General features: G+C 43.3%; 1 protein-coding gene across 2 annotated transcripts; it reads left to right on the top strand.

Annotated features, from left to right (window-relative positions):
* The first annotated feature begins 14,651 nt into the window (after positions 1-14,651).
* On the top strand, positions 14,652-17,411 carry S100a9 (S100 calcium binding protein A9). 2 transcript variants are annotated; one of them, XM_031376072.1, is made up of 3 exons: positions 14,652-14,750; positions 15,133-15,294; positions 17,108-17,411. In XM_031376072.1, the coding sequence occupies exons 2-3, from the start codon at positions 15,145-15,147 to the stop codon at positions 17,294-17,296; spliced, it is 339 nt and encodes a 112-aa protein (XP_031231932.1). In that variant the 5' UTR covers positions 14,652-14,750; positions 15,133-15,144; the 3' UTR covers positions 17,297-17,411. The 2 variants fall into 2 exon arrangements, with proteins under 2 accessions (XP_031231932.1, XP_031231933.1); XM_031376073.1 differs by having other exon boundaries at positions 14,660-14,750; positions 15,136-15,294.
* The last annotated feature ends 346 nt before the right edge of the window (positions 17,412-17,757 follow it).

Genomic DNA, 17,757 nt, shown 5'->3' with positions numbered 1-17,757 from the left:
GACACCCACATTTGTAAAAGGAATGTTACTAAAGCTCAAAGTACACAATGAACCTCACACAATAATAGTGGGAGACTTCAACACCCCACTCTCAGCAATGGACAGATCATGGAAACAGAAACTAAACAGAGACACAGTGAGACTAACAGAAGTTATGGACCAAATGGACTTAACAGATATCTATAGAACATTTCACCCTACAACAAGACAACATACCTTCTTCTCAACAACTCATGGTACTATCTCCAAAATTGTCCATATAATCGAACACAAAACAAGCCTCGACCAATACAAGAAGATTGAAGTAATTCCATGCATCCTATCAGATCACCATACAATAAAGCTAGTCTTCAATAACAACAAGAGCAACAGAAATCCCACATACTCATGGAAACTGAACAACTCTCTATTCAATGATAAATTAATCAGGGGAAAAAATTAAAGACTTGCTAGAATTTAATGAAAATAAAAGCACAAGAAACCTATGGTACACAGTAAAAGAAGTGCTAAGAGAAAGACTCAGCTAAGAAACTGGAGAGAGGATACATACACATCTGAATGCTTTAGTAGAAAAAAAAAAGGAAATACACCTAAGAGGAGTAAACAGGAAGAAATAATCAAATTCAGGGCAAAATCAATCAGGTGAAACAAAGAGAACTATACAAGCAATCAATAAAACCAGGAGCTGGTTCTTTGAGAAAAATCAACAAGATAGATAAACCCTTAGCCAGACTAACCAGAGAGACAGTATCCAAATTAACAAAATCAGAAATGAAAAGAGAGACATACAACAGAAACTGAAGAAATTCAAAAAAATCATCAGATCCCACTACAAAAGCCTATACTCAACACAACTGGAAAAATTTAGGTGAAATGAATAATTTTCTAGAAAGATACCAAGTACCAAAGATAAATCAGGATCAGATAAACCATCTAAACAGTCCCATAACCCCTAAAGAAATAGAAGCAGTCATTAAAAATCTCCCAACCAAAAAAGCCCAGGACCAGATGAGTTTAATGCAGAATTCTACCAGACCCTCAAAAAAGACCTAATGCCAATACTCTTCAAACTATTCCACAAAATAGAAACAGAAGGAACACTACCCAATTCATTCAATGAAGCCACAGTTATACTGCTACCTAAACCACACAAAGACCCAACAAAGAAAGAGAACTTCAGACCAATTTCCCTTATGAATACCATTTGCAAAAATACTCAATAAAATTCTCATAAACTGTTAAATTCTTAACTGAGGAATCTCACATGTCTGAGAAGCAACTAAAAAATGTTCAACATCCTTAGTCATCAGGGAAATGCAAATCAAAACAACCCTGAGATTCCACCTCACACCAGTCAGAATGATTAAGATCAAAAACTCAAATGACAGCACATGCTGGTGAGGATGTGGAGAAAGAGGAAAACTCCTCCATTGCTGGTGGGATTCCAAGCTGGTACAACCACTCTGGAAAACAGTCTGGCAGATCCTCCAGAAATTTGACATAATACTACCTGAGGACCTAGCTATACCACTCCTAGGCATATACCCAAAAGATATTCCAACATATAACAAGGACACATGCTCCACTATATTCATAGCAGCCTTATTTATAATAGCCAGAAGCTGGAAACAACCCAGGTGTCATTCAGCAGAGTAATTGATACAGAAAATGTAGTACATTTACACAATGGAGTACTACTAAGCTATTAAAAACAATGACTTCAGCCGGGCAGTGGGGGGGAAAGCCTTTAATCCCAGCATTTGGGAGGCAGAGGCAGGCAGATTTCTGAGTTCAAGGCCAACCTGGTCTACAGAGTGAGTGAGTTCCAGGACAGCCTATACAGAGAAACCCTGTCTCGAAAAACAAAACAAAACAAACAAAAAAAAGACTTCATGAAATCCCGCAAGCAAATGGATGGAACTAGAAAATATCATTCTGAGTGAGGTAACCCACTCACAAAAGAACGTACATGATATGTACTCACTGATAAGTAGATATTAGGGGAAAAGCTCTTAATAATCACAATACAACTCACAGACCATATGAAGCTCAAGGAGAAGGAAGACCAAAGTGTGGATGCTTTAGTCCTGCTTAGAAGGGGGGACAAAATAATCATGGGAGGTAGAGATAGAGAGGTACCTGGGAGGAAGAGAAGAGGATGAGTGAAATGGGAAGCAGGATCTGGTGTGGCAGATGACCGGACGGAAAGAAGTACAGAGGGTCAGGAAATTGAATGGAGATGTGTAGCAATAAGGGATGAGGAACTGGGAGTAGCCACTAGAAAGTTCCAGATTCCAGGAAAGCAAGAGGTTCCCAGAACCCAAAAAGGATGACAGTAGCTGAAATACCCAACAAAGGGGAGAGAGAACCTGTAGAGATCATATCCAGAGATAGGGCCACGCACCCACCTCAAAAATTTTAACACAGAATTGCTCCTGTCTAAAGGAAATGCAGGGACAAAGAGTGGAGCAGAGACTGAAGGAAAGAGACTGTCCCGCCTAGGGATCCATCCCATCTGCAGACACCAAACTATTGCTGATACCAAGGAGTGCTTGCTGACAGGAGCCTGATATAGCTGTCCCCTGAGAGGCTCTGCAAGAGCCTGACCTATATAGATGCAGACGCTTGCAGCCAACCTTCAGACTGAGCACAGGGACCTCAATGGAGGAGTTAGGGGAAGGACTGAAGGAGCTGAAGAGGTTTGCAACCCCATAAGAAGAACAACAATATCAATCAGCCAGGTCCCCCAAAGCTCCCAGGAACTAAACCACCAACTAAAGAATGCACATGGAGGGACCCATGGCTCCAGCTTCATATGGCATCAATGGCAGGGGAAGCCCTTGATCCTGTGGAGGCTCGATGCCCCAGCGTAGGGGAATGCCAGGGAGGTAAGGTGGGAGTGGTTGGGTGGGAGGAGCTCCCTCATAGAAACAGGGGGAGGGAGGATGGGATAGGGGGGTTGCAGAGAGGAAACCGAGAAGAGGGATAACATTTGAAATGTAAATAAATAACATAACCAGTAAAAAATAAAATTTAAAAAAGAAAAAGGAAACTAAAAGAGAAATGAAGTTTGGAGAAAAAACTCAGAGGATGGGCGTGGGATGGAAGGGAGGGAATAAGGGGTGCATTTCATGGAAACGCATATGCACACGTGAATACTAAATAAAATATTAAATTGTAAAAAAAAAAAATCCTCAAACAACTTCTCCTACATTAAATTTTTAAAAAGAGCTCACTTTTTTAAAAAAAACTTTTTACTGATATTTTGTAAGTTTCAAATCATGGAGCCCAATCCCACTTATCTCCCTTTTCCTTTGTATCCACCTTCTGCCCTTGCAACCTCCCCCTCAAGAGAAAATAAAAAACATTTTTTTAAAAAAATAAACGAAACAAAACATAGAATATATCTCTTGGTAGAAGCTGTAGTGTGTCACAATGTGTCATATGATATACCCTTTGTCCACACATCTTTCCTTGCAGATGTTCATTGCAATGGGTCATTGCAATGCCTCTCGCTTCTGCTATACTATCAATACTGAATCCTCACAAGGACTCCTCTCAGATATCCTGTAGTGGCCCTGTGTCTTGGAGATCCTGCAGCTTTCATTCTGCAGGACTGGCCCTTTCTTGTGCTCTAGCAGATTATTAATGAGGTAGATTTTGGGGTGGGCCAACTCAAAGTCATGGATCTGGACCTGGGTATTAACCGAGTTAGTCAGCCTGCCTGCTCTCCCACACTTGCACCACCAGGGCGAGCTCTCCAGCACTGCTCCAGCTAACTCGCCCAATGTTGCAGCCAGCAGGGGGCAGGGTCAGCTCTCTTCTCACACTCTTGAGGCAGGCTCACCTGCACCCACACCATCTGAGCCAGCTCTTCTGTGCAGGGCTTCAGCCATTGAGAAGCTGGGCTTGCTCTCCAGTTCTCACATCCTCCGGCTTCCCGACTGCCTCAGGTGGTAAGGGAGAAGGAGGGCATCTTCCCCACACCCACACCACCTCACAACAGATGAGAAGCAGGGCCAGCTGTCCCACATATCCTGCACTGTACTGCCCAGGAGAATTGAAGCTCCCAAGTGCTGTAGCTAGTGAGGGGCAGGAGCAGCTCTCCCGCTCTTATGACCCTGGCGCCAGCTCTTCAAACTACCGCAAGTGGCAAGGGATGAAGGGGAAAGAGTATTACCCCCATGCCCACACCACCTCACTGCAGATGACTGGCAGGGCCAGCTCACCCAGATTCCTGACACCAGAACCAGCTCTATTGTGCTGCCCAGACGCAGTGCAGGGCCTATAGTGGTCACTTCTTTGGGAAAAACACCAAACGGCCAATAGGAGGCCATGCAGCTTCCACAGACGATTTAGCAGCAGTCTTGGGGCCCATGTTCATACTTGAGGTTATGGGACTCGTGGAGCTAAAGACAAAGACAAAGAGTGGGTTTCCGTACCAACTGGGCTGCCTGGTCAAGGACGTGAAAAATCAAGACCCTGGAGGTGATCCGCCTGTTCTTGCCGACCATCAGGGAATCTGAGATTATTGACTTTTTCCTGGGCACATCCCTAAAGGTTGAAGTTCTAAAGATCATGTTGGTGTGTAAGCAGACTCAGGCTGACCAACCAACCAGACTCAAGGCTCTGACTGCAATAGGAGACTGCAATGGTCACGTTGGTCTTGGTGTTAAATCCTCCAAGGAAGTAGCCAGTGCCATTGGAGGGGCCATTATCTTGGCCAAGCTTTCCATCATCCCTGGGTAGAGAAGTTACTGAGGAAATAAGGTTGTCAAGCCCCACGCTGTTCCATGCAAGGTGACAGGTAGCTGTGGTTTGTGACAGCGCATCTCACCCTTGCCCTGAGAGGCACTGGCATTGTCTCTGCTCCTGTGCCCAAGAAGTTGCTGCTGAATGCCGGTATTGATGACTGTTCCACATCATCCAGGGGCTGCACTGCCACCATGGGCAACTTTGCCAAAGCCATCTTCAATGCCATCTTCCAAGACCTACAGCTACCTGAGCCCCCAACCTCTGGAAAGAGACTGTGTTCACCAAGTCTCCTTATCAGGAATTTACTGACCGTCTTGTGAAAACCCACAACAGAGACTCCCTTCAGAGAACCCAGGCTCCAACTGTGGCTACCACATAAGGGAGCTTATACAAGAAAAATAAAGTTAATTAATTAAGGAGCTGAAAATTTTTTTAAAATTAAATTAAAAAATTAAAAATTAAAAAAATAGCCGGGCGGTGGTGGTGCATGCCTTTAATCCCAGCACTTGGGAGGCAGAGGCAGGTGGATTTCTGAGTTCGATGCCAGCCCGGTCTACAGAGTGAGTTCCAGGACAGCCAGAGCTATACAGAGAAACCCTGTCTCAAGAAAAGAAAAAAGAAAAAAGAAAAAAAAATTAAAAATAGAATCCAAAAGACTGCTGAGGCTGTCATGATCTAGACAGGCCATAAGGTGGCAGCAAATGCACTTTGATAATCCTGATGTTGCCTTCTACCCAGCAGGGATCTTCCTCACAAGCTAATCCCTTGTCAGCTTCCCTGATGTGTCCTGTGTTGCACAACTCCTTAATTATAGAAAATAACCTTCTAAACATACGTTCTATTAAAACCAACACAGTCTTTGTTGTGTGTAGCCAATGTTTATCCATCTCCCATAGGCAAAACTTATCTAGTGATGAGTTAACAGATTAATAATGCAGTAAGGGAGACAGACCAAAAAAGCCAATAATTATAATGTCCATAGTGTGGTGCTTGGAAAAGCCTGTTATTTTCTACAGAGGGTTGTAGACTTCAAGGAGATGCCTGAGGTAGAGCCAGGCAACAGGAAACTCCTAAGATATAACACCTCCAAGTCTTGGGATGAGGTCTGGAGTTTCAGTGAGAAGTGAAACGAGGCCAACGGTATGTTCAACAACACCAGGGGAAGTGGAAGGGCTGGAGAACTGAAGCCAGGGACAAGAAAGGGACAAGCAGCTTTCTTAGCTTGGAATGTCAAGTCTCCCAGCAATTAGAGATTCTGAGCAGAGATGCCCAAGTAAGTATGAGAGAAATATGCAGACTGACCAAAGCTTCAGGATGAGAGTTCAGAAACCAGGTAGATGAAGAGCCCTCCACATGGATGCAGGAGTAGCCCAAGGTGCAGGCAGGGCTGAAGGTGGCCTTCAGGGTGGTTAGTCATCAAAGACTTGGTGTGGGCCCAGAGACTGCAGAATCGTCTGTCACTCCTTACCTACCACCTAGGAGCTCTCTGGATTTGGACTTCCTGGCACCCTGGTCTCAAGCCATTCATTCTGTGTCAGTGGTACAATAGGATGGCTCAGGAGCTATCAGTGGCTACCTACAGACAGGCAGGGTACTGCCTGGTGGTGAAGGGCCTGAAGGGCAACTTTGGTTATGGAGATGCTAACTTCCTCTACAAGAAGAAACAATAAGTAAACCAGAAGCCACCAAAGGCCCTGGAGCACCCCCAAGTCCCTTCTGCACTATATTCAACCTGTACACACAACCAGAACTCCCATTTCCTTCTCCAGGGTCTAGAACAGGGAGTCTCCCTGACCCTCCTGCCCATGCCTTCTCCCCAGCCAGCTAGATGTAGCCCAGACTCGACATCCAGTACTCTGGTCTAATCTATCCTCCACTATCTGTGCCACAACTGATCTCTAGAATTCTACCAGGACCTGCCTTATCTATTTTCCCAATGCCCAAGCCCTTCCCATGCCACATCAAACCCTTACACCCATCCAGATCTACCCCAACACTCCAGGCTTGGACTAGGAGGCACACCCTGTACACCAGTTGTCTGTCCACCTAACTTCATTTCACCCAAGCCGTTTCCAACCCCTTGGTTCAACCTGTCCAAATATCATCTCTTCTTGGTCCCAACCTACTCTGTCCCTATTAGACTTAGAACTAACAAAAGAAGTCTACGTATCCAGATCTTGCGGAGTCCAGCATGGCCTTGGTGGGGACATACTGACATGGTTCCTGCCCTGGGACAGGGCCAGCAGACATAAGCCTCCAAGAGTGTCGATGGCTGCTATGGGCATAAAGTTGGTTTGTATAATGTACATATTTTACATTCCTCCTTTAAGGAACATCCTCCCCATTAATGACTCCATGATAACCAGATAATATGGAGTCCAGGAGGCAAAGGTGTGGCTAATGTCTCAGCAAAATGGTAAACACTGGGATCTTTAGTACAGCCCTTAAGACTGTGGAAAAGTCTTGAGTTCAAAACACATGAGTTGAAAAATATATAATTTCTCTCTGGGTGGTAGTGGTGCACGCTTTTAATCCCTGCACTTGGGAGGCAGAGGCAGGCAGATTTCTGAGTTTGAGGCCAGCCTGGTCTACAGAGTGAGTTCCAGGACAGCCAGGGCTATACAGAGAAACCCTGTCTCAAAAAAAGAAAAAAAGAAAAAAATATATAATTTCTCAATTATGCAAAAATAAGGATGCAATATGAGTTATATAAGGAGCTTCACAAATCTAAAAGAACAGAGGCAACTACACTATGAACTGACTTGTCAGAAAGATACTAAAAAAGGAAATATAGAAACTTAGGGAGTGGTTATTGCAGGAAATTGCAAGAAACCCAATGTAAGTGTTTTTGGTTGATGCTTACAAAGGTAGACAAATTCCTGAGTCCAGGATCAGCTTGTGACAGAGCAAGGTTAGGTCCAGGAGGAACGGAGGGGGGTTGCAACCCCATAAGAAGAACAGCATAGGTTGGCCAGACCACCCAGTGTTCCCAGAGACTAGACTACCAACCAAGGAGTATGCAGGGAGGGATCCATGACTCCAGATACATATGTAGCAGAGGATAGCCTTGCCTGACAGCAATGGGAGGGGAGGCCCTTGGACTTGTGGAGGTTTGATGCCCCAGCTAGGGGGATGATAGAGTGGGGGTGGGGAGGAAGAGGGTGGATGGGTGGGTGTGAGAGCACCCTCATAGAGGTAAAGGGGAGAGAGTAGATGTGGGATGGGGGGTTGTGGAGGGGTAGCCAGGAAGTGGAAGATCATTTAGATATAAATGAATAGAATGATTAATAAAAAAAAAGAAAAAGAGGGGCATAATCAAAGGATCACTTAACCAAGAAGATATTACTATCCTAAACACACATGGATCAAATTCTAATGCACCCAATTTCATAAAATGTACTACTGAATTTAAAGACATAGATTAACATCAATCCAATAATAATAGATAATTTCACTATCCTACCTCCTGTAGCAGTCAGGTTATCTGAGAAAAAATTAACAGAGAAACATCAAAATTAGTTGACATATTACAACAAATGTACTTAACAAATATCCACAGAATATTTTGCCCAAAGACTAAAGAATATACATTCTACTCAGCAACACCTGGAAGTTTTTGTAAAACAGACCACATCCTGGGACACAAAACAAATTTTTACAAATTCAAAAGTATTAAAATCTTTGAATCCTATCTGACCACAATGCAATAAAACATAAAATTGGCAGGAAAAGAAGAATCAGTGAATCGAAAAACTGGTTCTTTGAGAAGATAAACAAGATGGACAGATCTTTGGCCCAACTAACCAAAAGAAAGAGGAGTGTTTTAAAAACCTGTACTCGGTTAATCTGGAAAACCTAAAATAAATGGATGAATTTCTAGGTTCAGCCAAATTACTAAAATTAAACCAGGAAAAGTAGACAACCTAAACAGACTCATAACAAATGAAGAGATTGAAATAGTAATAAAAAGCCTTTCAACCAAAAATTCTGAATTCTTTTTTTCTTTTTTATTGGATATTTTATTTATTTATTTTTAAATGTTATCTCCTTTCCCAGTTTCCCTTCCAGAAACCCCCTATTCCATCCCCTACTCCCCATCCCCCATCTCCCTCCCCCTGCTTCTATAAGGATTCTCACCCACCCACCCACCCACCTGCTCCAACCTCCCCACCCTGGCATTCCCCTACACTGGGGCATCGAACCTTTACAGGACCGAGGGCCTCTCCTCCCACTGATGCCAGAAAAGGCCATCCTCTGCTACATATGGGGCCATGGGTCACTCCAAATGTACTCTTTGGTTGGTGGTTTAGTCCCTGGGAGCTCTAGGGAGTCAGTCTGGTTGGTTAATATTGTTGTTCTTCCTATGGGGTTGCAAACCCCTTCAGCTCCTTCAGTTCTTTCTCTAACTCCTCCATTGGGGACCCCATGTTCAGTCCAATGGATGGCTGTGAGCATCTACATCTGTATTTGTCAGACTCTGGCAGAGCCTCTCAGGAGACAGCTATATCAGGCTCCAAGCACTTCTTGGCATCTGCAGTGGTGTCTGGGTTTGGTGTCTGTATATGGGATGGATCCCCAGGTGGGGCAGTCTCTGGATAGCCTTTCCTTCAGCCTCTGTTCCACACTTTTGTCTCTGTATTTCCTTTAGGCAAGAGCAATTCTGGGTTAAAAAATTTGGAGATGAGTGAGTGGCCCCATCCCCCAACAGGGGGCCTTGCCTAATTAAATGACTACATGTACTACCTGAGCTGCACAAGGCAGAAGGTGCTCAGGTCCAACGATTAGCACATACAGGGGCTGCTCTGAACTTTGAGAAAGCAAAGCTGGCAGGAGGGACCTGAACAATAAGAAAAGTCTCTAGGAAGACTGGAGAAAAGGCATAGTGGAAATGCGAAGGGGAAATGTTTTCCTAGTGATGAGTCCGGGACAAACAGAAGAGTGCCAAGGAACTGCTTAAAGCAAGTGGTTCCTCCCTATGTCCTGGGGAATGAGGGTTGCCAGTAAGGAAACAGGATGACTCAAAAAATGTAAAGGTTTCCTATGTGTCACAGCCTAGTTATATGCATGAGAGGAGACATGAGCAAGAACCTTCCTTGAGAATCCACAACCAATTATTAGACAGATGCAAATATCCATACAACTTTACTCCCAGAAAGCACATGTTGAAAGCCAGAATGCTGTATGAAAAGGTCCCCAAAAAGGAGATTATCTTCCAATGGGAAGAATAAAGCAGCATTTGAACTGAACCATGAGCCATCACACTGAGGGTTGAGGAAGGACACTCCTAAGGTGAGGAGATGAGAGATGGGTCTTCTGAGTCCAAGTGAAGAGACAATGAAAAGAAAGCCAGAATAAGATGGGGAGTAAGATGGGGTCTGTGTACAAAGGGCGTGTGTGCTGAGCTGTGCCATCGTGGCTTCTAGGAACAAAAGGGAATATTAATTCAAGGGGGAGGATGCATGCTGCCCACAAAAAAGCTATAAAATAACAGTTATCACAACAAAAGTACAAGAGACTACAAAGAACCAAGCTAACCCTACTAGCACTCCCACCCTTCTCTCCAGGATATATAGAAGGCCCTATGCAAAATGAATGATGCTGCAGGAATCACAATATCTAACTCCAAACCACACTACAGAGCCACAGTAGCCACAAAAACACCACGGACCTAACACAGAAGACACCATAAATTAGAACAGAAGGTGCATAGGGCTGGGAAGAGAACTTAGTTGGTAAACTTGCCATGAAAGCATGAGGAGTTTCAATCCTCAACAGCCGTATAAAACAGGCCTCACAGCCCTCAGTTTCTCTGGCTGCCCAACCTACCTGAATCCAAGAAAGACACTGTATTAAAACATAGGATGGACTCATAGAGGCAAAGGGGAGGAGGGAGAGGGCGGATGGGATGGGGGAGTTATGGAGGGGAAGGGGGATATCATTTGAAATGTAAATGGCAGGGATGATTGATTTAAAAAAAAATAAGGTGGAGAGCTATAGCAAAAGACACCTGGCATCAATATCTGACTAACACACACATAAACACAGGCACACACACACATACATATACACATGCACACAAGCACACAAACGCACATGTGCTTATACATACACATGCATACACATGCACATTCACACTTAAACATACACAATCACACATATACAAACATGCACACAAACACACAAGTGCTTGTATACACACAGGTATAGGTACACACACAATATACACATGCACATACACATTTGCACACACATACACAAGCATACATACACACACATATACGTACTTCTACATACTCACAAGCACATACACACATACACACATTCAATCTGCCACCAGAAAACTTTCAGAGCTGATAAACACTTCCAGTGAAGTTGCAAGATATGCAATATACAAAGTCATCGGATAAAGATCAGTAATTTCTCTATATGTTCCAGTCATCCACTTTCTGAGAGTGAAATTAGGAAAAACATCACACTCACTGTACCTCAAGGAAAGAAAGAAACCTAACCATGGAGGTGAAATTCCTCTACAATGAAAATTTCAAACCACTAAAAAAATAATAATTAAATTAAATTAAAAGAAATATAAGAAGAAATGCAATATTCCTGGACTAGTACAATTAAATTGTGAATATGGCTATATTATCAAAAGAAATTTACAAATTCAATGCAATTCCCATCAATTGCCCAATGACACTCTTTACAGACCTAGAAAAGATATGGACTCAATGTATACACAAAAAAATGTATATAGGGGCTGGAGAGATGGCTCAGCGGTTAAGAGCACTGACTGTTCCTCCGAAGGTCCTGAGTTCAAATCCCAGCAACCACATGGTGGCTCACAACCAACTGTAATGAGATCTAATGCCCTCTTCTGGTATGTCTGAAGACAGATCCGTGTACTTACATATAACAAATAAACAAATCTTTAAAAATAATGCATATGGACCACAGACAGCCGAAGCAAGCATGAGCTTAAAGAACACTACTGGAGATCTTGATATCTGACCTCAACTTATGCTACAGAGTTATAATGACAAAGACAGCATACAGTCACTGCTGGAGGGACTATGAACTGCTACAGTCATTATGGAAATTATCCCGGAGGTTTCTCAAAAGTCAAACTAGCACTACCATAGGGTCCAGCTACACCACTCCTGGGTGTCTACCCAAAGAAGTCCATACCTTACACAGAGACACAAGACACCATATGTCTTGCTTCAACCACAATAGTAAGGGAATGAAAACAGCCTAGATTTCCATCAACCAGTAAAAGGATAATAAAAATGTGGTACAAAAATGCGATAAAGATTCTAGCTTTTAATGTTCCCATATGTACAGGTAGAAAAACATATTACAGATGTACAGATGAGGGTGTGAATTCAGGCATAGGTCTAGAAGTTGGAAAAGAGACCAAGAAAGGGGGAGAGATATGTTGAGGAATTAGAGAAAGGTTGCAGAACACATGTGACATGAAGGTGAACAGGAGGCTACTGAAAGCTGGGAGAACAGGGAGGACCAGGGTAGGGAAGACAGAGGAGAGGACTAATGAAGTCAAATGATGTTAATAAAAAGTGAATAAGATCAAACTTAAAAACTGAGGATCCATAAATTAGTCTGCAAAGCTACGGCCATCAGACCAAGTCTCAGAAAAGGAGCAACACCCAAATACTAGGAGTTATAGACAGCCTTAACAAACAGCACCAAGAAAACTGGACTGCACAGGTACGGAATGGAAAAGAGCCAGGATATGGTTCACTCAGTAGGATGCACCAGCACTCATGGAGCCCTATCCCCACCTTCACATAAATTGAGTGTAGTGACATACGCCTGTTGTATCAGAACTTGGATGTAGGATCAGGAGGATCAGATTCAAGATACAGCAAGTTTAAAGCCAGCCTGGGCTATGTGAGACCTTTCTCCAACAAACCTCTCTTTAGTGTATTAAAAATGGCAGCCCAACATTGAGCCCATCGATTGATACCTTAATGTAATAAAATCCAACAGCTGAGGAAATATGATAGTGACATTACATCGAATTGACATACTTCTGAACAGCAAAGGAAACAGCAGTCTACATCACGAGAAGGAATATTTACCAGCAATTCATCTAACAAGGGACATACAAAAAAATTAGAGCAATTAACTATCAAAAGAACAGATAATCCAGTCAGAAAGGGGGCAAATTCACTGACCAGACATTTTTACAGATGAGCAAGTACAAACTGCCAATAAATGTATGACAGATATTCAATATCATTAGCCATTTCAGATATACAAATCAAAACTCATAATTCCATCTCAGTCCAATCGCAATAGATTATCATCAAGAAAACAAGCAACAGCCAAACGTGGTGACACATGCCTTTAATCCCTGCACTCTGAAGGCAAAGGCAGGTGGATCTCTGCAAACTCAAAGCCAGCCAAAGCTACAGAGAAACCCTGTCTTGGGGAGAGCTGGGGGGAAGAAAAGAAGAAAATTGATGACATGAATATGAAGAAAAGGGAACTTGTTGGGAATGTAACTTAATCCAATCACTATGCAAATCAGCATGGAGATTCTTTGTAAAGCCACCATAAAGCCCAGCCTTGCTATTCCTGAATATATAGCCAAAGGTATAAAAGTCATCATACAATAGACATATCTGCATATCTATGTTTATTTTGGACTATTCACTATAGCTAACATACACAACAAGTCTGGGTGCCCAACAATAGATGAATTGAAAAAGAGAATGTAGTATACACACATAAGAAAGTATTCAGCCATAACAAAAAATAAATTGTACCATTTGCAAGAAAACGAATGGACCTAGGGATATTGGTGTTAAACAAAATAAACTAGACTCACACGACAAGCACTACATGTTCTCTCTCTATGTGAAAATTAAGGGTAAAAGAAACAGAATGTTTGCTAAGCATAGCAAAGGCTGAGAGTGGAACCCTTGATGCCCAGCCTGCTGCTCCTGGCAGGCTACTAAAGAAACATTGCTTTCTGATGCATGTCTAAAGGGTAACTTTACCACTGCCCCCAGGATAGGATGTGAAAGAAGACTATCAGAGAGGTACAAGGAGAAAAGAGGAATAGAGAAAGAGGGATAAGAAAAGAAAATAGAAGGTAATTTTTTATCAAAGTTCATTATATGCATATATGAAAATGTTAAAATATATATGTTAAAATGAAAGTCAATGCTCTGCATACTTATTATAGGCTAGTAATAATCATTTTTTAAATTAGCTACCCTCTAGGACATAAGTTCCTAGGGGACATAAATGACAACTGGGAATAAGATTTGGAGGAGTGATACTGAGAGCCACTGAAGATAGCTCCTCACTCAGATGCAAGAGGAGAATGTAGTAAATACCCTTAAAAAGAGCTGGGGTGTCTGAGTTCAGTCCCTGCTAGGTCACATGCTAGCTAAATGATCTTGCTTATGTCCCCTTCTGAACATAAGGTTCCTCTCCATTGGGAAGAGCCACCACCTCTGAGGTGCTTCCTAACACTAATTCCATTCAAGAACGCCATGATGACCCCTAGCCCTTCCCAAAGGAGCCAAGAAAACACATGAGAAGGCTCAGACCATAAACTCAGGGGATAGAGCCAGAATAAGATGGCCACTATGATTCCCCTGCTACCCTCTGTATATTACAAGTCAGGACAAGGAAATGAAGGGTATCAGAGATGGCAGGTAGACTGTCTTGCTTAAGATAGGGGCAGGGAGGGTGAGTTTATGGAGAGGTTAGATGGAAGAGAAGTGAACCAACTAACCAATTTCCTCTCAAACAAGCTCCAAGCCCAGGGCTGGGAATTTCACAAAACAGTACAGCTGTGTGAACATTTCCTGCTCCACCCCAGCTCCCTGACTGTCAGGGTTACCACACTACTCACTTGTGAAGCAATCTTTCCCAGAGATAACCATGTTTCTAGCTAGGAGCTGCCTATAAATACTGGGCTTACACTGCTCTTGCCAACACTCTGTGACTCTTTCCCTTTGGTAAGTAAGCTTCATCTTCCCTGGAGAGGAGTCTGCTGGCTATATCTTTCATTCCTTCCCTTGGCCAACTTTCCTTTAAGCCCTTCATTTGAAGCCCTCCTAGGTTGACCTGTTCATTGTATATCTTCCTTCACTTTTTCTAAGAATGTTGTGCTATAAAATATTTTTATTTTTTACATTATATTGATAGTCAAATTTTTGTTTGTGTGTGTATGTGGTGGTGGGGGGAGGAGCTGTCTCCTCATTACATTAACACCCTACCTGTTCTTTTTATCTTGTATTCCTCCCTCCCTTTCTTACCTAAGAGTGGCCAGAGACTAGGTCAGGGAAGTTTGGCACCCCGTTCTTTTATTTGTAACTTTTGTTTCCCCTATTTTCAAAGAAGAGCAAAAAGATGGCCACCAGAACATCTCAGATGGAACGCAACATAGGCACCATCATCGACACCTTCCATCAATACTCTAGGAGGGAAGGACACCATGATACCCTGAGCAAGAAGGAATTCAGAGACCTGGTGAAAATGGAGTTGGCAACCTTTATGAAGGTGAGACTTGGCTAGTGAGAAAGGAGGGCGCAGTCTGCAGCAGTCCAAGAACAAATCTTAGCACAGGGGGCAGTAGGGTTCTAGTTCTAACTAGAGGTGCTCAAAGGTATTCGGGAGTCAGGAAATGTTCAGTTGAACATCTGCAATGTGTGGTGCCATATTTGAGGCAGAGGGTTGCAGAGATGATCTAGGAACCCATATCCCAGTGTTGGTGACACATAACTTTAAGAACACAAGTGAATTCAATGACCGGAGAGTTGGAAGGACGATGAGAGAGTTCTGTGGGTAGTCTGTGCTGGGTGCAGCAGGAATGAGTGGCTATGATTCATAGAGAGATAGATGATAGATAGGTAGATAGATGATAGATAGATAGAAAGAAAGATAGATAGATAGATAGATAGATAGATAGATAGATAGATAGATAGATAGTAAGAGAGAGAGAGAGAGAGACAGAGACAGAGACAGAGAGAGAACACCCTTGAAGAGGTAATACTTTAGATGAAACCTAGTCCCTGGTAAAAGACTCAAGGGAGCTTAAGGTGATGAGATGACAGGTTCAGTTAGTTCCTGGAGAAGGAAGCTAAAGCCCGTTATGGGGCTTTATTAGGAGAGAGAACATCAAGAAGATGAAGGCCATAGTCCAGCCTTTAGGTAAAAGAACATTGTATGCTTTGTGAGGACATTAAAGAAAATAGCATGAAGTGAAAGAATAGCAGAGATAGACACCATGACCAACATGGAAGTGGGCAACTGAAAGGAGCAGAGTGTCTGTGTGCGTGTGTCAGAGTCAGAGAAAGCCTTGACGTTTTATAACTTTTCCCCAGGGGAGTGTCCATATTATGGCTAGCCTCTGTCGCTGCCCAGCTTGGGACCAAGGAAAATTGGAGAATTGTCACTATGGGAGGTGTTCGGGGCAGAGATATCTCTATAAGTGAGCACATCAGACAAACAAGATACGGATTCAGGGTAGATAGAGGTTGCACATAAAGCTATGTTTGGAAGATCTCTTCTCTGTGATCCCTCCATGCGTTCTACTTCCTATCTTGACATATTCTGCCAGAACCTGTGGAAACAGGGGCCTCAAAAGTAAGCGACTCATGAACTACTCAGGTTGTGGAAAGGGGCATTGCTTAGCCAGGGGGCCCCAGCAAGTGAGTGCAAGACTTGCAGGTAGGCGATGGTCAGCCACCACATCTTGATCTTTTCACTTTATCTGAGTCTCCATCACACTTTATCACACACCCTTTGAGGGCAGCAGAGCAAACTGTGCTCTGCCCCTTTAAGACATCATGCTGCCTGGTTTCTTGGGTACCTCCCCAACTAAGTATCCTGAATGAGCAGTTGCCTCCAAGAAAAGGACTGGGGTGGGGGGGGGTGACTGCAAGAGAGACTGAGAAGAGTGAGGGGAGCATGATCGTCCAGGAAGATTATGTCAAATCCAGATTTACACTTCCTCTCCTCTACCCCCAGACCCTACAACCTACCAAAATGACCTACCTTTTAGAAGGTGTTTCCATTTCTACCTGTTAAAGTAATTATAAGGGAAAACAATGGATATTTCTATTCTTACAAATTGCTTGGCCTTGCTTGGGGATAGCAAAGTCCTAGTGCCCAAAGCAGAGGGCTCTCTAGGGGGGAAATGAAAGTGTTTAGCAAACGTTTAGCATCTGCTCCATCGTGAGCACTCAGTACATTATTCTTATTCTTAAATCTAGCCCTTTGGGGTAGGTTTTCCTGTGCGTTTGCTATCTAGCCACTCACTGTGCTTCTGAGTTCTCCTTAGCCCTAACGGCCTCCTCTATTTCACCCACAGAAGGAGAACAGAAGTGAAGCGATCATAAATGACATCATGGAGGACCTGGACACAAACCAGGACAATCAGCTGACCTTTGAGGAGTCTATGATGCTGATGGCAAAGTTGGTCTTTGCCTGTCATGAGAAGCTGCATGCGAACAACCCACGTGGGCATGGCCACAGCCATGGCAAAGGCTGTGGGAAGTAATTAGGAGGTCAGCCATATGACATCTGCCCAATCAAGTCTAAAGGGAATAGCTTACTAAATGGCCCTTGGTTCTGGGGCTGGGAAATGATAAATAAATAAATACAGTCTTTATCCATTCCAGTGTTCTGCATGTTGTTTTTGCCTCCTTTCACACCTGTCCTTCCCAGGGTCTGAGTGATAAACAGCCCTGCCCTTTTCTGAAGTTTAAGCCTTCCTCTATTCAGTCATAACAACAACAGCAACAACAAAAAGAGCCAGCAACCTGCGTCTTCCTGAGCCTCTAAGGCTTACCTCTCTCACCATGTCTCTATTCTTGACATTAGGCCTCATCATTCAGATCAAAGTACCCCATCCAGCTTGTCAACATGTCCCTTGTCATTGCAGAAAACAGAAACATGCGGACCCTTCCCCAGATACCTTCCTACCTTGGCACGGCATGGTTTTATTTCACTGTGTGCGCT

This window comes from Mastomys coucha, unplaced genomic scaffold (assembly GCF_008632895.1).
Source record: "Mastomys coucha isolate ucsf_1 unplaced genomic scaffold, UCSF_Mcou_1 pScaffold16, whole genome shotgun sequence".
Classification (NCBI taxonomy): domain Eukaryota; kingdom Metazoa; phylum Chordata; class Mammalia; order Rodentia; family Muridae; genus Mastomys; species Mastomys coucha.
Note: the sequence above shows the minus strand (reverse complement) of the source record. Positions and strands in the feature narration are given on the sequence as shown.